Source organism: Trachemys scripta, chromosome 14 (assembly GCF_013100865.1).
Source record: "Trachemys scripta elegans isolate TJP31775 chromosome 14, CAS_Tse_1.0, whole genome shotgun sequence".
NCBI classification, from domain to species: Eukaryota; Metazoa; Chordata; order Testudines; family Emydidae; genus Trachemys; species Trachemys scripta.
Window position 1 is genome coordinate 19,551,226 of NC_048311.1, and position 23,243 is coordinate 19,574,468.

Consider the following 23,243-nt stretch of genomic DNA (forward strand, 5'->3'; position numbering starts at 1 on the left):
TACTGGTTTTTGAGTGTTATGATTCCTGATGTCAGATTTATGTCCATTAATTCTTTTGTGTAGAGACTATCCGGTTTGGCCAATGTACATGGCAGAGGGGCATTGCTGGCACATGATGGCATATATCACATTGGTAGATGTGCAGGTGAACGAGCCCCTGATGGTATGGCTGATGTGATTAGGTCCTATGATGATGTCACTTGAATAGATATGTGGACAGAGTTGGCATCGGGCTTTGTTGCAAGGATACGTTCCTGGGTCAGTGTTTTTGTTCAGTGATGTATTTGCTTCAGGTTGGGGGGGGTTGTCTGTAAGCGAGGACAGGTCTGTCTCCAAAGATCTGTGAGAGTGAGGGATCAAATCCCTCAGGATTTGGGATAAGGATGAAGGATAAGAATTAAATCCCAGCAGTTTCTTTAGCCCTCTCTCCCCATCCTGTGGGGGCTCCGCAAAAGGAAGGAGGTTACAGTATGGCCCTACGTCAGCTAGAGATGGGCCCAAGATGCAAATCAGGGATTGTGTGTGGAGTCTGACTCTCTTCCTCCCTGCAGTTATGGGGTGTTGGCACCTGGGGTTGGGCCTCAGCCTGTTAGCTGCATCATTCGTACTAGGTAGGGTTGCCAACTCTGATTGAAGCTATTCAGGGAGATTTTTCCCCCCAACATGATGTAATGTCATTTTCTTAAAATATCTTATTAAAATCTCCCAGATTGCTTTCACTAGTCACCGAGAGATCAATGCGGATTCTGGGAGACTCCAGGCCAATCCTGGAGGGCTGGCAACCCTGGTGCCAGGATTTGGGCTCTGGTTCTCACTCTCCCCTCCCAGCAAAGCGCAGGGTATTCACGCCCTGGATTTTGGCTGGCAGGTTACAGGCACAGCCAGACTAGCAGCCAGGGTCTAGCTTAGATTCCCATCTCCCCACAGGGCCAGGTATTCGGGCCCCGGGGGGCTTGGGGCCCGGGCAAATCTGCTGCGCCCTCCAGGGCTTGGTGCCCAGACACCAGGGTGATGGGCCCCAGGGCTTCGATCAGCCTGGGGCTCAGGCCCCTTCTAGGGCTGAGGGTAGCGATCAGTGTGTGTGAGACCCACCCAGGGCAGAGTGGGGGCTGGGGCCGGATCCTGCGGGGGAGTGGGAGGAGGGGCTGCCGGCCCCATCTCTAGGGGTGACTGGAGCCCCTCCCCCGCCCGCGGGTCGGGCCCAGCTCTCACAACGAGGCTGGAAAGGGCTCAAATAGCAACTCGGAGCCCTCCCCTAGCTCCCCTAGCCTGCCGGGTCCTCCCCTATCCCAGCTCTCCCCGCGCCATGGCCACCACGCGCAGCTCTACTCTCCCGGCCCATGATGCTGCGCGGCGGCGGCAGAGGCCCAAGATGGCGGCGGAGCGGCAGGTGATCGGCGGTGGCGGCGGCCGCCGCGGGGGAGGCGGCGGCGGGAGCAGCGGCGGCGGGGCCGGCCCGGAGGAGAACAAGGAGAATGAGAAGCCCGCGGGGGCGAAGGCGGGGAGCCTCGGGGACAGCCTGGGCCTGGAGAGTATCCTGCGGGGCCGGCCGGGCGGAGGGGCCGCGAGTGAGGACGTGTCAGTCAGGCCAGGCGGCGGGGAAGCCCAGAACCCCCCCCCCCCCCCCAGACACACACACGCGCGCGCGCTCTGTAAAACGGAGGGTTTTGTGACAGCCGGGTGAATTCCCAGCGTGGCTCAGTGCTCCCCTCCCATGTGGGCACATACAGCCCGGCTGTCTCTGCCTTGGGTGTTCGCTTTGCACTGTTAACGGATGAGGGTGGGGTATTCGGGAGAGGGGAGAAACAAAGGCGTGGCGGCGTGTAGTCGTGTGGCTTCGGAAGAAATGCTGGGGAAAGGGACTGGGAAAGCAGCTTTTCTCCCTCTTTTTCACGCTCCCTCCACACTGATAATTACAACATAGCAAGTTGCCCTTTATAATAAAGTTACGTTACATAGTTAAATCAGTGTGTATGTTTGGGGGTGGAGGGGCAGAGCGGAGACTGGATTTGACAGGTGGGAAGGGAAGATTTTGCACTATAATGGAAGGATGTTTATAGCTTTATGCACATCTAATCATCCTGTCTAGTGTATGAAGCTGCCCACCACCTAAAGTCAAATACTAGACCTCAGGTTCAAAGTAATTCGTTTGCCTATTGCTTTTATTGGTACTTGTTGGTACTCTAAGGTTCTCATTCCTGTTTTGATGGGCCCTTGGGCTGGGCATTGCTGAGCTGTCACTCAGTTGTATATTCTTTTGTCCAAAATAGAAGTATTTTGTGAGATGAGGTAAGGAGTAGTGTGAGATTTGTTATGGGTTAAAACATGGAGGAACAAATGGGAGGTGTCAGGCACTCATTGGTACTGCTGAGGTGTTTTAATAATGTAAATTGGTACAGTAGCATGAAAAAATCTGGATGACACTGGGTAAGGCTTCTGGTAACGTCACCCTGATTCTGCAGAAAATGGGATGTAAGCTTTGCATCTTTGATGTGAATTATGGTTCTATCCTTTTGACACCCCCCTTGTAGCCAGTGTAACAAATATCACTAACCCTCAAAAATGGAAAATTCCGGTCCAGATTTTATTTGCTTGGAATATGGGTATGTGGTGTATGAATTTTACTCAGTACTAATGTTTGGTTTCTCCAAGAGAACTTGTTATAGTGGATAAAATAGGTGAGTGACAGGCACTTTAGCAACTACAGTTTGTATCATCCTGGTGTGATAGGTATGTTTTGTGTAGCATGTAACTTCCATAAAAGGCTATTGAGAGCAGAGGATCCTTCCTGCAGTTATAATAAACTGTAATGGAGTTAGGAATCACAATTGATAGTTTAAAATAAATAATGTTATACGGGAGTTAGTGTTCTCGGGGGGGGGGGTATTCTGTTTTTCTGAATTGGTAACAAAATAGCACTTTGTGGATTACTATGTATTTTTAAAAAACTGTTAGTCCCTTTTATCCACACTTGTATTTTTTATCGCACTGTGCAGAGAGCACAAGATGCTTCTACAATATAGAAAAGCTAAGAATTACTTTGGTTAAGTGAAGCCTCGTACATATTGCCATGTGTCAACCTGAAGACTAACCAGAAGCTTGGGATTCTTTCCAATCACTGTGAAGGGATCAGTGAGGTAGTTTTTTATAAAGTTGATTTACCTGTTGGTACTTTAATTAAAGCTGTAGGCTTTTTCTTGTGAGACGTTTTAGTGTGAAACTAGCTCAGCTGCACAGCTGTTGCGAAACTGAGTTGTATCTTGAAATAGGAAGAAATGCAAATGAAAACTAGGACACAAGTCATAACTTAACTTCGGGCAATAGTGATATAATTTAGCATTTGTAGATGAAGTGGCAGACCCAGTGTCACATCAGTGGTGGTAGGCATGCCCAAATCAACAAAATTGTAAGTAAAGAGCTGCTATGAATATAATATAATAATGAATATATTTATATAACTAAATCTAAAATGGATTTAAAGAAAATTCAAGGTAAATACTTAGAATTAGGAAAATTAGGGGGAAAAAGGGAGTAATTTGTTGTAAAGCTTGCCTACGCTCCAAAAGTGAAGACTCCTTTGTTCTAGAAGTATTAGGTAGTGGTGTAATTTTAATACTTCGGTAGTTCAAGCACTGTATTTTAGGTGTACTTTAAAAGCAGCATCTTTATCTTAAAGTACCTCTGAATGAAAGGGACTTCAACTTAATTATTTTCTTCCATAACTACTATAATTGGTATTAGTTTTGACAAGGTTAGTATCCTGATAGGTGCTGTAGGAAATGTAATGTAGGGTTTATATGTAAAGATTACAGAGATTGATTCTTAAATATAAGTGAAGCACTCTGTCCAAAAACACTTCTCTTGAGCTAAATGTTTTCTGGGAGTGTCTTTCCCAAAAAATAAAAGTACTGATTATCATTTAAATGAATTGAATGAGTAACATCCATGAGGGCCACCAAAATGTACAGTGCAGGTTTCTTTTGTATAGTATTCATTAACTGAAAGTTTTTTAAGAGTGAAGCAAACACAGGAGACACAGGTAAATCAGTCAGTGTTTATGCTAAAGATCATAATCTTGTCTGGAAACCATTACGTGAAAAAAATAATTGGTATGTAAATACTATTACATTGTTCTCCCTCAAAACATTTATTGAAGTAATATTAATTTTAATTGTTTTTTACATTTGCTTTACTAGTTTTCTTTTAACCAATTTTCAGTGCAAAATTAAACCTTAAAGAATTATTCCTACCATCCTCTTTACAGGAATATCTGTACTTAGGATATGATTCACTTGGGGAAGACTGCTTTAGAAAATTAAAGTAGCAATTATAATACATTCAGTAAAGCGCATGTAACACCCTTTTCAGGAGAGATCAAACAATAAAGCTCAGCAATGATTCTAAAATTAAAATTTTGCTGGCATAGCTGTCAGATATGGTTTTTTGGGTTTTTTTGCCGCATAGCTGTACCAACAAAACTGTAGGCTAGATATTGTTATACCAGCAAAAGCATTTATGCTGGTATAGCTCATTTCACTCACTGTATTAGAATACTGACAAACGCTATTGTGTTGGTGTCACGGAGTATTGGGGGACTTAGGGCCCTGCACCCCCGGCTTCCTGTGATTCACCATGACTTTTAGCCAGCCAGTAAAGCAGAAGGTTTATTTGGATGACAGGAATACAGTCCAAGACAGGTCTTGCAGGCACAGACAACAGGGACCCCCTCAGTTAGGTTCATCTTGGGGTTCCCGGCCATCCCAGCCCAGCCCCCCTTGGGGGGTCAGAGCCATCTCTGCCTCCCAGCCATCTCTCCAGCCTGCTTCCAGCACTCTGCTCTCAGCGACCCCTCCCACAGCCTTTTTCAGTTTCCCGGGCTAAGGAGTCGCCTCGCCTTCAACCCCTTCCTGGGTTCTCATGTTACACACTCAGGTATGCGCCCTCGGGCAGATCCCATCCTGCAATGCAGACTATCCCAGCACACTCCCCTGTCAGCATTCACAGACCACAGTGAGAACAGGCCCAGTTCGTCACAGTTGGTATAATTGAATCTACACGAAAAGGGTTTTGCTGGTATAACTATACTGGCAGACCTGAGTGTAGACCTGGCATTAATTTGTATCCATAGGATTCTGAAAAATAAAATATGGTGGTGAGAATTTCTGCAGACCAATCAGCTCTTGGATTTCTTGTTGAAAGGTTTCACTAGTTCCTCTCTTGTACACCGGACCAATATCTGTTTTAAAGTTTGTGTCAGAAAAAATCCTGTAGAGTTCTGTCTTCTCCCATTAGTTTAGGATAGAAGGGCATACCAAGACCAAACTCTGTACAATCGTAAATGTTCCTTAATGTGAATTCCAGTTCTTCAGATTATTAAGGAATCCCAACAGCAGCATGGTTTACGGCACGGAGATTTCCAGAGATACAGGTTAGTATGTTAGCAGATAACACAAAGGCATTTTATATGTATTTACCTTGATTAGTGTAAATCACCATGCCAAGTCCATTTTAGCTCAGAGCACATTTACGTGCCAGTTTGCTGCCATAGGCAGGAAAAGATGATTATTTTGAAAACCAGTTGCCAAATAAAGAGCCATTGTCAGGGGCTTTGCTGTAAATGGATGTCCCCATTGTCTCTAAATTAAATTTAATGCTCTTTTACTAATCAGATTATTAGAATACTGGGGTTAATTTGTTGCTTGGTTTTTGTTCCCTCATATTTTCGTTAATGAGCTCACTAATACCTTGTTAATAGCCACTGAACTTGTCTTAAGCTGTGTATGTGTGTGCGTGTGTACACATTATTCTTCTAAGAAATCATTTGGAACACAGAGTATCACCTTTTAATTAGTCCAAATCAGTGGCCATGACACGTCTGTTTACATATTGCTTTATTGCTACGTTTTTCTTGTCTCTTTTAACTATCTGCCATATCTCAGGTTTAATGCTCCTGTTATGTTGCTTAAATTTGGCTCTGTATTGTTTAGAAACCTTCACTCCCAGAAACTTGTACATTGTCATACCAGGTCTCATTCTTTGGAAGAACTGATTTTTATTTTTTGGTTATTTTCAGGGGCTATTGCTCCCGCAGGCTAAGACGACTCCGAAAAACTCTTAGCTTCAAGATGGGAAATAGACATAAGTTCACAGGGAAGAAAGTAACTGAGGAGATTCTCTCTGACAACAGGTATTTGGCATGGGGAGAATCTGGTGTTGGGTAGTAGTGCATTAGTGAATTGCTCCTGGTGATAATTTATCTTCTCACAGGTCACAAATGAAAACAGTTTGGGTGTTATCCTAGTTCACAGCTCTACACCTCTCTAAACCACTTACCTTTGTGGAGAGTTTTTTTATTTTTTTTAAGAATTTTAAAACTTAAAATTAAAGACCCAAGTTCTGACTAGAATATGGGGAGCTCGGACATTGATAGTGTGGTGTGAGGGGAAAACATAATTCCTGTCCTCACTACTTGGCCCTAGCTACTGCTGTCAATGCTGGTTTCTTGAGCAGTAAAGTTCAAATATTTTCAGGGGAAGTGCTTGGTCAGCACTTCTTTAGAATAGCCATCTGAATATAGACAACTAAAATGCTGTTACCAGCAAGAATGAGAGTGGGGACATGATCCATTATCTCTGAACAGAAACACTTGTTTGCCATTTGTACTTGTGCCTTTGAAATTCACCAGAATGTCTTTTCTGGTAGAACAACTGGAGGGCAGCCAGAGCTTTGGGCTCATTTCCCAGCTGCTAGAAACAGTTGATTGTCTGCTTTCTCATCTTTTTTTTTTTTTTTTTTTTTTTTTTTTTTTCCCCCCCCCTTTCGGGGGGATGAAAATATGGATTTTTAGCCCATGGGATTTCTTTCCACCTGGTTTGTGTTAATATTCTAAAATGCATCTGGTTGTTGAAAATGGTGGTTTTATTTTTAATTATGTACCTGGAAAAGCAGTAAGACTATTCTACTTTTAGTCTTTTTCCCCAGGATTTTGTGAAACTGCAAAGCGGAGACTTGATACTAAATTTTCTTTCACGGCTTTAGAATTCCTGAAGACATCTTTCAGTAGTTGCATCTCAGTAACAAGCAGCCTTCCTGTGTCTGTCCTATAGGTACTTGCTGTTGATACTGATGGATGCAGAGAGAGCCTGGAGCTATGCAATGCAGCTTAAGCAGGAAGCCAACACAGAACCCCGCAAGCGATTTCATTTGCTTTCTCGTCTGCGCAAAGCCGTGAAACACGCTGAAGAGCTCGAGCGCCTGTGTGAAAGCAATCGGGTGGATGCCAAGACTAAGCTGGAAGCTCAGGTTACTTCTAACACATTCAGTTTTCTTTTCTAGCAGAGGCAAAGAAAGGATAAACTAACCTTTTGTTTCTAGTTGAACAAAGGGTCCTTCTTTGTAAACTGACACTAAATTGCCTGTTCTGACTTCAGATTAAGAATGTCCAGGATGATTTTAGTTTACTGGTTATTGAGCTCTAGTGTGTGTGTGTGTGTGCGCGTGTGTGGTTTGATTTGAGTAGTTAGCAAGTCTGTTATTTGAGCAGTAGCACTAGAAGCTTTACAGTAATGCCTGGAGGTCTCAATCAGAATCAGGGTCCAACTGTACATGTGCTGTATAAACACACATTAAGCAATGGTCCTTGCCTTGGAGTTTAATTTAAATTTAAGATTAAACAAAGGTGTGTTGTTTTTTTTAAATGGCAGGAATGAGGGGAGAGGATGAGGGTACAGCACTCCTAACTCACTTCAGAAAAGAGAGCTGTGCTGTCATTTTGCTGAGTGCAGCATTCTGAAAACTGAGCAACATTTCTTACCAGATGTAAGCTACCAATTTTTCAGAGTCCTAAAATATACAGTAGAACCTGAGTTACAAACACCAGAGTTACGAACTGACCAGTCAAGCCCACACCTCATTTGGAACTGAAAGTACCCAGTCAAGTAGCAGCAGCAGAGACAAATTAAAGGAAATGCAGTACAGCACTGTGGTCAAGATAAACAATTAAAAAAAGGAAAGCCGCATTTTTCTTCAAAGTAAAGTTTCAAAGCTGTATTAAGTCAATGTTCAGTTGTGAACTTTTGAAAGAAGAACCAGAACATTTTGTTCAAGGTTATGAACACTTCAGAGTTACGAATAACCTCCGTTCCCAAGGTGTTCGTAACTCTGAGATTCTACTGTATATCTGGATCACAAGTAACATGATTGCCTGCTGGCCAGTGGAGACAGGAAACAATCATTGCTTTGTGATCCTAGTTTCCTATGAAGGGAGCTTTAATAGCTGCTCAGATATGATTAAAACTGCCATTTTGCAGCTTTTGTGGGCCTTTGCTGGGCTATAGAAGTATCTTCTGACAACAGCAGTATGTGGGTAATGATTGCAAGATAGACCAACTGGCTTGTTTTCATCTCACATCAGGAATTTGTAACTGTCAGTGAAAAAGTGATGCTGTTAACTAGTGCCATGTAAGTGTAAAATCAAAACTTTTTCATAGATAACATTATTGCTTGAATTAGGATTTTTTTTTTTGTAGTGGCATCAGTGTTAATGGACACATGATGGAACTATGCTCTCTCAACAATTAACTTGTCCACTTGTGCTCTGTCTGCAGGCGTACATGGCTTACCTCACAGGAATGCTGCGCTTTGAACACCAGGAGTGGAAAGCGGCTATGGAGGCTTTCAACAAATGCAAGTGAGTTTCTCTTCCTTACCATCTTTGTCAACTTGAACTTACTTAATACAATTTGATACAAGACTAGATAAGTCTAGGTGAGCTGCTTGTTAACCCTAATTGTTTGGTTTCTGCCAGAGTTTTGAAAGCTCTGATTGCAGTTGTGCTAACCAGTAGCATGATGGTAGAAAGCTGAGCTGTGGTGTTGAAATGGCTTCCTGCAGAGTAATGGTTTAGTTTTCAGCAGCCATCTTTTCCCTTAACAGAGTCTTAATATCCTATTAAAAAGAAATGCTGCAGTGTAAGTTTTCACTTTCCTGCTGCAGGACTATATATGAAAAACTGGCCAGTGCTTTCACAGAGGAACAGGCTGTGCTATATAATCAGCGTGTGGAGGAGATTTCACCCAACATTCGCTATTGTGCCTATAATATTGGTAAGTAAAGTAGGGGAACAAATACTTAAAGCAAGGATTGCTTTCAAGGCAAGGGTTATTGGAATGTTTATCTTAAACTTGTTGACACATGGGAATGAGTCCATTCCTAATGCTCTGAGCAAACCCTGCAGACTCCTTCATATGACTGACAAGGCCCTTCAGTTCTGCAAAGTGGAACCAACACTATGGTTTTATATAATGTGGATAAATACATACTCTGGGCAAGATTCAGACAAAGTAACTTTTTCCTTCTTCCCAAAGTTACCTAAGCAGTAGTCTGTGTTCTAGAGACCTGGGTTCAAATCCTGTCTTAGTGACAAATGAAAATGAGTTCGGTCTCCAACTCAGTCTGTCAATTCTTTCTCTCAGGTGACCAGTCTGCTATCAGTGAGTTAATGCAGATGAGACTGAGATCTGGTGGCACAGAGGGTCTTCTTGCTGAAAAATTAGAGGTAATTCACTGCATGGTCCAAAATTTGGAGTGCGTGGTGACCAGCTCACCCTTTTGGCTTTGCTTTTTAAGTTAAATATCCATGCATTGTACAACCAAGAGACAGAGGAGCAATGTTACTTTATAGGGACCAAGGTCATATCCTCTAGAAAGTAATGGAACCATGAAATATATGCCAACCTTTAAATTAAAGTAAATGTGAGGATTAATCAAATATTCAAAAGTTGCATTCATTTAAATTCAGTCACTCGCCTCTGTCTACACTTTTCAGTCACTGATCACCCAGACTCGAGCAAAGCAGGCAGCTACCATGAGTGAGGTGGAATGGAGGGGCAGAACTGTCCCAGTGAAGATAGACAAAGTGAGGATCTTTTTATTGGGGCTGGCAGATAATGAAGCGGCCATTGCTCAGGTAACTAAGAAATCACTTCCAGGTATTCTATGCCAGTGTTCTAATATCTTCTGCTTCTCTAACCTATATGCTGTTTGATTGGGACATACTATCTTATTTGGGTATTGTTGCTGTATGCTGATGTGTTCTACCTCAGAAATAGCTGGATTTAAATGGCTTCAGTGTGGTAGCCGTGTTAGTCTGTAACAGCAAAAAGAACGAGGAGTACTTGTGGCACATTAGAGACTAACAAATTTATCTGAGCATAAGCTTTCGTGGGCTAAAATCAGGTTTTAGCCCACGAAAGCTTATACTCAAATAAATTTTAGTCTCTAATGTGCCACAAGTACTCCTCGTTCTTTGTGTATTTAAATGGTGAGTGTCGTAATCTCTGATCATATTTTGTAAATCTCTTTGGGGTCTTCAGATGAAAGATGCTGTATACATGAAAATAGGTCAGCTACCATTTCCCAAAAAACCCTGGTTCTTTAAATATCACCTGTGCATGGCCATTAGATAGAAGCAAAAGGGCCATGTAACTAGCCCTTTCCTTGGAGAAAACAAGTACTGTTCTGTGTCAGAGAGCGAATCTGGGAGTTGTGGCATGCTTTTGACTTACATGAACACTGTAAAGGAACGGAGGAAAAGATGCCTGATAAACAGCAGATCAGAAAACACTTGCAGTCAGAGTAATTATGTTTGGTTGTGCACAAAAGACAAGATCCCCTCCTCTTCTTCCTCTCCCCTCCCCCCCGCGCGCGCGATTATTAGAGTTCTCAGGGAAGGAGTTCAGAAATAATGCTTCTGCCTTGCATTGGCTACAGTTCTTGAGCTGCTGCTGTTTGAAGCTGCAGCCTATCTTTAGCAGTCACTGTTTCTTGTTTCTTGGCCTGCTCCTGACTACATCAGCAGTTGGGAAGGCTTTCTCTACAAGCAGGAAGAAAAGTTTAGTGGAGTGGGCACACAGCTCAAATTTAAAATACTTTTTAAGAAGTCGAAGATCAGAGAATTAAATCAAACCTTTATTTTTTTACAGAATGGAGTCAGTGGGTGGAGGTAGAAAATGATAGCTGTGCTTTAAAGGAAACATAAGGCAAATGGAGTTTGATTATGCAGCCTCTAGAAGTTCATTTGTATTGATCTCACCTGAAACTTTTTTATTTTTATGCAATCATATTGATTTCTGAATAAGTAATGCTTAAATTCAAGTTATGGGTTAAAATGATAATCTCAGAGAATTCCCTGCAAGTAATATAGTAGTATGACCAGTAGGTGGTGGTGCAGCTTCACTTTTGTGTTCATCAACTTTGTCACTTCCATTCTTTCGATAAATGCAGGTTAATGGTTGTTATGGTGACCAGATGTCCTGATTTTTGGGTCTTTTTCTTATATAGGCTCCTATTACTACCCCCACTCCCCTCCGATTTTTCACATTTGCTGTCTGGTCACCCTAGTTAGCTACCCCCTCTCTTCGGGTGACCTGTTCCTTATGAGGAGACAGAATGGAATGCTGAATTTGATTCCATCTTCTTTAAATAGTTACTGAAACCTTCTAATGGGCTTCCAGAGGACAATAGTATGACACCAGATTTGACTATCCTAGTTGCTATAGGTACAGATCACAGCAGTCTCAGACTTTCAAAGATCTATATTGGACTCTGCCAAGAGAGGCTACTGTCTGAGATTCTTCAGTTGTCCTGTTTGTACAGTAGAACCTCAGTTACGAACACCAGAGCTACAAATGGATTGGTCAACCATACACCTCATTTGGAACCAGAAGTACACAGACAGCAGCAGAGAACCAAAAAAGCAAATACAGTACTATTAAACGTAAATGACTAAAAAATTAAAGGGCAAGTTTAAAAAAAAAATTGACAAGGGAAAGAAACTGCTTGTTTCATTTAAATTAAAATGGTTAAAAGCAGCATTTTTCTTATGCATAGTAAAGTTTCGAAGCTGTATTAAGTCAATGTTCAGTTTTAATTTTTGAAACAGCCATAACATCTTGTTTAGAATTGCAAACATTTTAGTTATGAACAACCCCCATTCCTGAAGTGTTTAATTCTGAGTTTCTACTGTATTGTGGCAGTACCGAAAAGCCCATGCCCCTCTTAGTATCTAGAGATTGCTAAGCTGGGCATTGCTTGCATTTAACTCAGTTGCTGAAGGTAAGGATAGATTTTCCTTCAGCTGCATTTGACCAGAAGTGAACATAAACCTATTATGCCCTCTTGTGGGTAAAATAAATGCAGAATCTTGGAGCATGTACTTTTTAGCTGCTTTGTGTTAATTGGGGAAGCAGAGGAAAAAATGTTAAAATATAAACTCAGAGAGCCAATTTCATTCAAATTTGACCCAGGTGTTTCTCACTTGTGAGCATTCCCCTGTATAGAGACTAGATGCCATGACTTGAAGGCACATAGCTAACCCATAGCCCAAGTTGAATGAAAGAGAGTATAGAGTTCGTAAGTGCTGTATCAATCAGTTCTGTCACTGTTCTCCTTTGTAAGGATTCTGTGATCATCTCTGTAGTAGAAGGAGAGCACTGCATAAATGGGTGGAAGGAAAATAAGTCTACTATGGATAGTTTATCCTTTTTACTCTAAGATTGGGCATTTCTAAACTTTCAGAACTAGAGCTTTAAGTCAAGTCAGTTTCAAGCAATTTAAGTCTGTCCCTCATCAAAAACTTGAGCCTGCCCAATGCCAATGTTTCTTTCTCTCTCTTACCCCTCCCCCCCACACTCCCTTCACCTCTGACTTCTCTCAATGGACTTCAGTCCTGATCTTCAGCACCCTGCTAATGCAGCACCTGGAGCAGACTGTCAGTTGTAGCATGGCTTTATGTGATCTGATATTTACTATATGCACTACTTCTGAGTATCAGAGGGGTAGCCGTGTTAGTCTGAATCTGTAAAAAGCAACCACAGGACCCTCTGTTGCTTTTTACTACTTCTGAGATCACTAAATATATGTAGCATAAACCAAAGTTTAACTTTATAGTATTTATTTTCAATTGGAAAGGAAAGCATTTGCCTTACTTTATCCTCTATCTTTTCTTTGTCTGCGCTTGATATTGATACCTATCTGGTTTCCTTTCTTTGTGTCCATTGAAGTTGAAATGCTCCTGTGGGTGGAGTTAAGAATGCAGTTAGATATATCTTATGTTTCTGGTTATTCACAGCAGTTGGTCCTGCCTTAATTTTTTTTTAAAGAAGAACTTTAAATAAAAGGGTTAAAAATGTTTGCAGTCTGCGAGCCTACAGTTTTTTATAAAGGGGTAAAATAAAACATTCTTGAATGGGTTTGTTAAACCTAATAACTTGGACAGTCTTTGTGGGGAGGATAAACAGTCTGAAAAGCAATTGAGTTTTATATTTACGGGGCATGTGCAACAGGACTTCTGTCCCAGAGCAAAACAATGTAACGAGCTGTATTGGGATAATGCTATTATTTTTAGACCCTTTCAAAACTCTACGCTTCATTGCGGTTTGAATTTAGGGGAAATACTAGGTTGCTGCAGGAGACTAGAATAATCTGCTTACACAGTGGTGTATTACATGGAATACAGGGCAACAGTTTCTCTCATTTATCCCAAAGGAGTTCTAACTTTCTAAACCCAAGTGGGCCTTTTGTGAATTCATTTGCAGGCAATTTTCCTTGCATTTATTTTAAATGCTCTTTCACTACTAGTTTAATAGTTATCTAGTTGAACATGAAGTGAGTTTCTCAGTGGATTGTTCAATTGGTTGCACCATGTGTCAGTCCATTAGGTGAAGATCAGGATCCTCCTGCTTGGATGTGTCAAAAGTGTGTGTGTTCTCACTTTTCTTCTTTTGAGTGTTCTAGGCACAGCACCGGGAGCCAAGAACTCCTGAGGTCTGACCATGATTCTGACAAACTTCTCGTATGGTGTTGAGGAAATGAACTTTTCTGCCTTGGTTATACATAGTGGTGAAATGCGGGCTTTGTAGTTTTAAAGGTGCTTTAATTGAAGTGCTATTAAAGGATTAGCATTATGGAAGGAAAATGAACTGGATACCTGATTTTAGAAATTCTTACTGCTGTGGGAGAAGTGAGATCAGAATAACAAAACAAATTGAAACTTGCACTCTCATCTAGGTTTCCTAAGACATGCTGCATTATCTCAAGTTGTTTGCTATGGGCAGGAATGATTTCTATTAGTGTCCTGAATTGCACTAAGTACAGTAAGTGAATAAGGCTAGATCCCATCCATGTTTCCATGAAAATGAATGCAGTATTTTAGCACTCTGACTTCCAAGTTGTTGCTTTATTAACTTGATCCAGGAGCGATGGCATAGGGTAGGCAAGGAAGTGTAAAATACCTTGCTGCTTTTCTGGTTGGTTGCAAGGTGCACCCTCTGTTCATCACTTGTGACCAAATCATGTAACCCATAGGTGGATGCCCTGTTTTCGGTAGACCTGGGGTTTCCTTGTTTGATTTTTAGATTGTGTTTAGTTTTCGGTCTTTAAGTTACATAAGAGCATACCATTCTTACCAGGTCCACCTCCTCTCCTCTGTTTTAAGCATTGTTGATTTTTTTTAAATTATTTTTAGCTAGTTTAGTTTAGCCTTTGATGTCAAGAAGCTCAGGTTAGCACCGAAGAAGCTAAAAATGTATCTGGATTGGATCACAAAGTCTGCAAAAGAGGATCGTTTAACAAGGCCAACTGAAAGTCAAATTCCTATCACTCTTACAGATGCAAAGAAATTGAGCTCTCAAAGTGTCATGGATTAACAGTAACAAAGCTTTGGTCAGGGAAATGCAGGCAGACATAAGTAGGGAGCTCTCTGGAATGCGGTCTCTAAATTGCGTATATTTTCTGATAACGAGCCCAGCTCATTTCTCATCTTCTCCCCCCCTTGTTTTTTTAATTACCCTTGCTCAAATTTTTCTGTACTGCAAGATAGCTTGTCTATTATTTACTGACCATATCTATTCCAACTGTACACGCTGGGGAAATGCCCTGGCACTATTCAAAGGGTCACTTTTGTACTTAGCATTCTTGTCTGTCCAGAAAGTGCAGAAATATCAGATGAAACATTCTTTCAATAGTTGAGCTGTTATGAGAAAAAACATTACCGTTTGTGGATGTTTGTAATGAACTAGAAGGGTTGTTTTGAAAATGTACATTAAGCATTTGTCCACCATTTCCCGCTCTGACCTGCTGGAAGGCAGGCTGCTGATAAAATACAGTTCTAAAAGACTAATGCAGAAACAGTTGATTTCAGTTAGAGGATTAATACCAACCTAGCACATCTTGTGACATTGGGGGCTATTTCTATGGGAGAAAAGAAAAATAGGCCTGGGACTGTATTACTGTAACATTTTCTGGTTCATTATGCTAACTAAAAGAAATTACTTAAGCATTTTGAAGGTATTGGTGAGTTGCGGATTATTATTGAGGATATAGAGACTTTCATCTCTAGTCATTAGTTTGCTACTATGGCCAGAGCAAGACACAGAAGGACTATAGATTGACTGGGACACACAAAATTAACTTAAACTCTCATACCTAGAAGCGATTTCATTAGGTCAAAGATGAGACCGACAGGACACTGAACTTGAGTTGCCTCTTTTAAAAAGGACTTGAGTCTCCTAGGCTGTCATACTGGAGCAGCACTAATCTTTCACGCCTTGGGGAAGATTATCCGTATTTTCACATAAATAGCCTTTCAAACAAGAATTCCAGATTACTTTGCTGCTTTTTCTTAAACAGGTAATGCAGTAAATATTGAGGTATTAAATATGCATTGCAAATGTTGGAGTGATGTCTAATGCAGTTCTTGCGCTCCTGGGTCAGACAAGGGAAATGGAGTAAGACAGCTAATGTTGAATGTAGGGGAACAGGGAGGTTGGCTTGTTTCTTGGCCTGGCAAGCAGTGGGTGCTATCCATCTATGAAGGAGTGAATGCTTGGAGTCCCTTCAAGTTTATTTAAGGAGCAACTGTGACGGATTCTGAAGGGTGGTGGTTGTGATGTAACTCACCAAAAATTTCAGTGTGTAAAGGAAATCCGTCTGTAGACATCATTTACTCTGCTGAATTTTTACTCTGTCATACATGATCATATCTCATCCTCTTTGCATTTTCTTCTGGTGTCCTCAAGTAACAGCACTATGTATCAAGAGGGAGAGGACTCCACAGTCTTCAGATTGGACATGCATTCTAGCTCTGCAACCCATTGTGCTACTGATCAGAAATCTGCCAGCATTTCATTCCTCCTTTCAAAGTGTGTAGAACTAATATAGTTTGTAAACGTGAAAACTGGTTCCCACTGTATTGCCTGGAAGGAATTCTTACTAAAACCCCTTCCATGCTGGACAACAGTGAAACTTTCGGGCAGTTTAAATGCATCTCTCCTTTTCCTGGAATCTATCTATGCCAGCACTGGGGAAACAGCGCCTTAAGTTCATCAAACATGCAGACATGAGTGGTTGCTCTGTAGTACAGTTCTGCTGTTTAGCAATGGTTTGAGCACGTACAGTTACATGATCCATCTATGCATTGTGGTCAACATTTTAAAAGCAATAACTTGGCAGAAGTTTGAAAAGACTTAATGAAGGAAGATTAACCAACTCTTCCACAGTACCAGCCCCACTAATAAGAAAATGTGGTTTTTGAGAAATACTTATTTTTGTCTTTTCTGTGTTGTATTTAGGCAGAAGGAGAGGAAACAAAAGAACGTCTGTTTGAGTCTTTACTCAGCGAGTGTCGAGATGCCATACAGGCTGTTCGGGAAGAGCTGAAACCAGACCAGGTAAGCACTAAACGTATTACGACTGCCAAAGATAGAGGTGTGGAAGCAGAGGTGTATAGCATTTCATCTTCTAGGGTCTCTTGTGACGTTAAACCCACATCCTCTGTGGCCATAGTTACTTTTGGCTCCATCAATAACAAGGTGTGCTGCAGAGTAATTCAACAGTGGCCAAAGTTCCTCATTATAATTGAACTCTGCCTGGACATAATCTCCGCCATTCATCCAATGCATTTTTTTGTGTGAGATGTTTGTTTCCACTTCTCCTTCAAAATTTGAGTTTTCTTATTCTTTTACTCCAGTTACCAATTTAAGTAAATCACACACAACTTTGTTCCAATTTCTGCAGAAGCAACGGGAACATTCTCTGGAAGTGGATTCTGGGAAAGTGTCCAATATCCAGTACCTTCACAGGTAAATGTCTGCATTCTTAGGGCAGTGTTGCATTCCCATGTAGATTTTGAGAATCTCCTCTTAATCCTTTGTATTGGGCCACCTTAGTCTTAAATCATCTAGACCTAGTAGATCAAGTAGAATCTGGTTTTTCCCTTGCATTCATTTCTGGGAGCATTGGACCCAATGTCCCACTTTCATGGTCCCCCCCCCCCCCCCCCAAACTTGCTGTACCTGGAAATTGGTAACTAGTAGTGGAAAAACTATCCAAGAACTGCTGTGAATGACTTCCAACAGAATTTCAAAGCTTGTGTAAATGGTACTTTCTAGCTACCTGACGTACATCAAGCTGTCAACAGCCATCAAACGCAATGAGAGCATGGCAAAAGCTTTGCAGAAGACCCTGCTGCAGGAGCAACAGTCAGAGGATGATGGCAAGCGTACGGCACGGCCTCAGGACCTGATTCGCCTTTATGACATCATCTTGCAGGTAATGCCAGGACAGAAAAATCTGACTTTCAGGTGTCTCACTGGGACTTTTTAAAAATGTAATGTGCCAAAAGGACTAACCAGGAAGAACCTGGAAGAGGAAACTACAGTCAGGATTAATGTGATTGGCTGAAAGGGTTCAGTTAAGTCCATGGTACCCAGTAACCACTTGGGAATATTTAAAGTGGATTAAACATTAGTCAAATCAGCATTTTGAGATTAAGTTTTTTGAATCTCATTCCCTAATGCAGAAGTTCGCACGCTTCCATGTATCACCATGATGCTGTCTCATTTCCAACTGCTAGATTAAATTGACAGCTAAAAGTAACATTAGAAACTTCCTTAATATTATTTCTTGAAAGCAGTTACCATAGTTACTACATGGATGTTCCATTGGTCTGGTTAGTTTAATGGGAAGAGAGATGTTGCATGAAAGAAACTAACAATGTGGCTCTCTCTATGAAAGAGACGAGAGCGTTCATTAGGGTTTGACGCATTCCAATTTTTCTGTACTTTGTACAGAATCTGGTGGAACTGCCACAACTTCCTGGCCTAGAAGAGGACAAGAACTTCCAGAAGGAGATAGGACTGAAGACACTTGTGTACAAGGCTTATAGGTAACTCTCTGGACGGAACAGCAAGGCTGTTTCTTTAGCTGGCAGTAAGCAGCAGAATTCTCTAGGGCTAACCAGGCATGTATTCTGGGAAGTCACATAATTAATATTCCAATACAGCTGCACAGGACTGGATGGGGGAAGGGTAGTGGGGGACTCTGAGTGAAATGAGTGGGACTACAAGTGCAAGCTGATGAAGATTAGCCTGACCCAGATGTATAGCTCAATGTTGGGGCAACCTGTTTAAAACTACATACTTTTGAATATTCAAGAAATATGCTCAAGGCAAAGCAATTAGTCATTGTAAGGGTTAACTTTGCTCCTCACCCTGCCAGGTGTTTCTTCATTGCTCAGTCCTATGTACTGGTGAAAAAGTGGAGTGAAGCCCTTGTTTTGTATGACAGAGTCCTGAAGTATGCCAGTGAAGTCCAAGCCCAGGCTGGTGCTTATAAGAACAGCTTGAAGGTATGAACCAAACTCTTCCACACTTGAGAATTCAATTAACTACCAGTAACTAAATAGGCCGCTATATTTCAAATATGATCTTTAAATGGTGGGAAGAATATTGCCTTGAACTCTTGTAACACCTTGTGCTTGTTACAGGCTTTATGATGAAGTATGCTAGTGCAGGCATGGCTCCCTCCATCCTGCCCTGTATGATTGGAGGGGGAGCGAGGGAAACCTAGACTTCTGCAACAAAAGTATCCAGTAAATATCAATGACTATTAGATGCGTAAAGATAGGAATATAGCTGCTGCTTATACAGCTCATCACCAGAGTAACAAGGTGCCTACCTGTATAGCTGTCCAAAAAAGATTTTTAGATATATTCTTATGTCCATGTGTCTGGATTTCACTTGAAACCAGGCTTATGTGGTACCATAAGGGTCATTATATATGTTCATCTCTGCTCTGAGAATTGATTGGCACTGCTCTAAAATTCCTAGTTTGTCAGAGTTGAAGAGTCTAAATTTTAAACATTTCTGTCCCAATTCTTGTTAAAACTTTGCTTTATACAATTATTTGAGTCTCAGAGGTATTCTTAAATGATCTAGGAGTTGCCTGATGTCCAGGAGCTGATCACTCAAGTGAATGCAGAGAAATACTCCCTGCAGGCAGCTGCTATATTAGGTGAGTTATGCAATCCTGCAGGAGAACTGGCTTCCCTCAGATTCAGTCATACACATTTATTACTGCAGCCACTTGAGCTTTTTCATCTGTAAATGCTACAAGACTAAAGTTGCTTCCCACATGTTTTCTCGATCTATAGTGTATTCGGAAAGCTGTTCCTTTCCAATTCCAGCCTCTTCTAGAAGCTCTGCCTGGTACTTCTAGGGCTGCCACTGGCAGACTAGAGCCTTCCCAGCTTATTCTGTAATCAGAGGTTTCAGAAATCTTCTGAAGGTCTCCTACCCCTTTTACTGTTCTGCAAAGAGCACTCTCACGAGCACTTAAGTGCCACCAAAGATAAACCGCATCCAATGTATGGCACCTTCGTAGCAGTAGGGTGTGCCTTGGATTCCCTGACTCATCTCTCACTGGGTCTGGCTTAACAAGCAGACACTAGGAGGGTTCATTGAAAGAGGAAAGAACTCTTATTTTATTTTGACACAGTTGTACTGAGTCATCATTCGATGCCAATTGAATTGGGGAATTTGTGACCTATACCAGCCTGTATTCATCTCTGGCAGACAAGAACTGCTGAATCTGCCTTGCCTGCAGATAGAACCAGGGGAGATCTGACTTTTTTCCCATTCCCTAATGTTGTGGATTGGCCCCATAACTTGGGGCTTTTTGCCCTCACCACTTTCCATATAGCTGTCACAGTGCCATGCCTCTGTTGGGACTGGGAGAACATTTCTGTGACCCTTTAGAAACAGGAAAGGTGGGGTGCTTGTAAGCATGACCCCGTTTGACTTGTAAACTAAGCAAGTTCTCTGCTAGAGTACTCAATCTTCCATATGCTGAAAAGCATGAGCTCCAAGGTGATTTCTGATCACATCTTATGAGTTTTGACACTAATAGTCTATCTTCTGAGGTGTTCTTAATAGACTAGCTGTCTGCATATTCATATGGCACTTCTGTGAATCTTTCAGATGCAAATGACACCCACGAGATTGAGTCTCCATCCCAGGTCAAGGATGGCAAGGTGAGTCATGGCTTTGTGCACTGGGGTGAAAAAGGCAATTTCATTAGCACTAGTATTTCTAATGGCCTAAGCTGATTGCTTTCCCTCTCCCCACACGCACTGAAGGGGTGTGTGCGTGGGGGAGGGGAGAAGGTTCCTTGTCATCTCAAGGTAGCTAACTGCAGGACTTCAACTGGTTTGGGTAGGGAAACTGAGGCTGCCACTGCAACATCTTGGGGCTCCATTTTTGGGTTTACAATGCAGTGCCCAGTGCATGGGAACACCGCTTTTAGTCTGTTGTACTTTTTCTTAGCTGTGGTGGTGATGAATGAGTACCAGAATGCAGCCAGTGCAGCTGGCTCAATACCACTGCTCATCCGGAGTGTCTAGATGCTGCTGCTTGGCCATCAGGCCAGCCATGATATGTCATCAGCTTGTTTAATATTGGTGTCTGGATCTCTTTTCAGCTACTCTCTGAACGGTTTGAGACATTCTGCCTGGATCCCTCTCTTGTCAGCAAACAAGCCAGCCTAGTGCATTTCCCTCCTGGGTTCCAGCCAATCCCATGTAAACCCTTGTTCTTTGACCTGGCCCTCAACCATGTTGCTTTCCCACCTCTGGAGGACAAGGTGGAGCAGAAAGCGAAGAGTGGTCTCACAGGATATATCAAGGGCATCTTTGGATTCAGAAGTTAACTAGTGGCCTTCAAAGGAAGGGAGGCCTTCTGTTGTGGAAAAGCTCCAACAGGGTCCAGAACATAAATATCTGCAGCTGAAACCAATAAGGGGAGACTCTTACCATCTTATTCCCTGTGTTGTGTATGTGCCTGTGCACTTGTGTTCTTTCCCAGTGTATTAGAGGAAAACAGTCTACCCCAGGAACATGTGTACTATATAAATGTCTGATAACATCTGGAGCAGAGAAATTCCATTGTCCTCTGAAAAGTTGGAGTTTGCTTTTTGACCAGTGCCCCATTAAGGGTCAATACACACAATGGGCCAGGCATAGACGTATCTTGATGTTCATCGATGGTTGACATTCTAATTTGATGCTCTGATCAGAACATTCTTTGGAGGTGGGAGGAGAAGGGCAGGAGAAGGCAGGTGTTGAGGAACCAGAACTCACAAAAGGGGCTGCCTAAGCGAAGCGTGTGAAAACTAGCTAGGGAGACTGGATTCCTGCAAGTGCTGCCTACCACTCCCTGACTTAAAAATATATATAGTTATGTAAAGAGAAATCTCTTATTTTTAAAAAATGTTGCATTCAGAAAGGAGAGCTGAAACTCTTGTGTGAAGAGCAGGGGTGGTAAATACTTCAACAAATTTTAATGATTACCTAATCTGTGGTGGAGTCTTGTCTGAATTTACACGTTGCAGCATCTGTGTAATCCTTCTTCATTGGGACATCCAGTTAAATGCCTAACTAGAGTATTGAACAGCCTTTTCGGAACGGGTTCTTGGGAACTTAGCTGCTCATGGGTGGCTTTAAAAGGAGCTGCTCAGTCTTCATGGGAAAACTGAAAATCTGTTTATCCTACATGCTCATTTCCTTTCTTCTCACTTAAACTGGCTTGCCTGAAAACAAAACTATCTTTGTCTGGAGTTCATCTCCTCCTGCTTATTTCTCATCTTCAGTCTTCTGACTTTGCTATTGCATTTGATTGTTATGGAAATAATTTAAGATGAGGAATAAGTAACAGGAGCCAGTGGATTTTTAAGCAATAAGATCTTCTCTTGTACTAGACTACACTTTTGTAAGAGTGCCCAGATGCTATGGTGATGGATGCTTTTGAAATGCAGGTAGTTTCATATCGCTGTCTTTAATAAATAATTTAAAAAAAAAAAAAAAAAAACCTGTTCCTAAATTAAAATTTGGACATTTTCCATAAGCCATGATTGGGTCTTCACTGAGGATTACTGTAGTTGGATGTTGAGAGGTAGCAGTTTGATAGCCTACAAGTTGTCTTGGCTTTCATACTGCCTCTCACTGCTGCATTGTTTCAGCATGAGGGCTTGGTAGTCCACAGGCTGGAAACAGAAGAAAAACTGGTTTATGCAGATCTAGATTGTGCAGTGTTGGAAATATTCCATGAAAAATGCTTCTCCATGAGATTGGAGAGCAATATGGAATTAATATAAGAGGTTTAAAAATGATTGAAAATAACAGACTTGGTATTCCAAGTTGATCTGATTCATGAATTCTTAAAGTACAAGACAATTTCTTGCAGCAGGACTCCGATGCCTAGAGGTCAACGGGGTGGTGGGAGGGGAAAAAGAAACTGACCCTGTTTCTCTGTATGTTTTTCAACAGGCAAATCAAGTGGGTTTTCTGATATTCTGAATCTTCATTTAGTCTCTACCTGGGAGGGGGATTTTATAGAAGAAAAGAAACTTAAGCTGGATGTTAAAGAATATTTTTTAATTTATCAAATGATGAAATTTCAAACACAGCTGTGGTCCTAGAACATTGATTTCTGTCAGTTCTCCATAAAGCCTGTTTGTTTAATTTTAGAAATAAGACAGTCATGATACACTGACCCAGCCCTTTTCTGGAAACTTGCCTCGTGGTGTTTTTCTTTGACTGTACTTTGCTCTGAACTTCTCTCCTCCTTTTTCAGATTTTACATTAAATCAATTTGAGAATTATTTTCCTGTTTGCAATGCAAACCAAACTGTTTTTTTGTTTGTTCGCCTTCTCCTACCCCAAGCTTAAGGGGGTCTGGACTCATTCCAGTGAAACTTACGTTGAAGCCAGTTTGAGTGATTGCTGTTACAAATGGTTACAGGCAGTTAGCCTCTTTGTTAAACATCCTGTGACACACAACTGATTAGTTTGGACACATAAGAAATCCTAAAACAATAAAGTTTTATTCCTAATTTCTGAGGCGTGTAGTTTA

The 23,243-nt window shown here is 41.6% G+C and overlaps 1 protein-coding gene across 1 annotated transcript; it reads left to right on the plus strand.

Moving 5' to 3' along the window:
- Positions 1-1,354: 1,354 nt before the first annotated feature.
- Positions 1,355-22,992, plus strand: SRP68 (signal recognition particle 68). Its single transcript, XM_034790557.1, has 16 exons — positions 1,355-1,532; positions 5,362-5,428; positions 6,074-6,187; positions 7,107-7,302; positions 8,607-8,689; positions 8,995-9,104; positions 9,474-9,556; positions 9,827-9,967; positions 16,629-16,727; positions 17,074-17,138; positions 17,448-17,607; positions 18,129-18,223; positions 18,556-18,685; positions 19,275-19,350; positions 20,316-20,368; positions 20,815-22,992. Exons 1-16 carry the CDS (start codon positions 1,373-1,375, stop codon positions 21,040-21,042), a joined length of 1,860 nt encoding a protein of 619 aa, XP_034646448.1. The 5' UTR covers positions 1,355-1,372; the 3' UTR covers positions 21,043-22,992.
- The last annotated feature ends 251 nt before the right edge of the window (positions 22,993-23,243 follow it).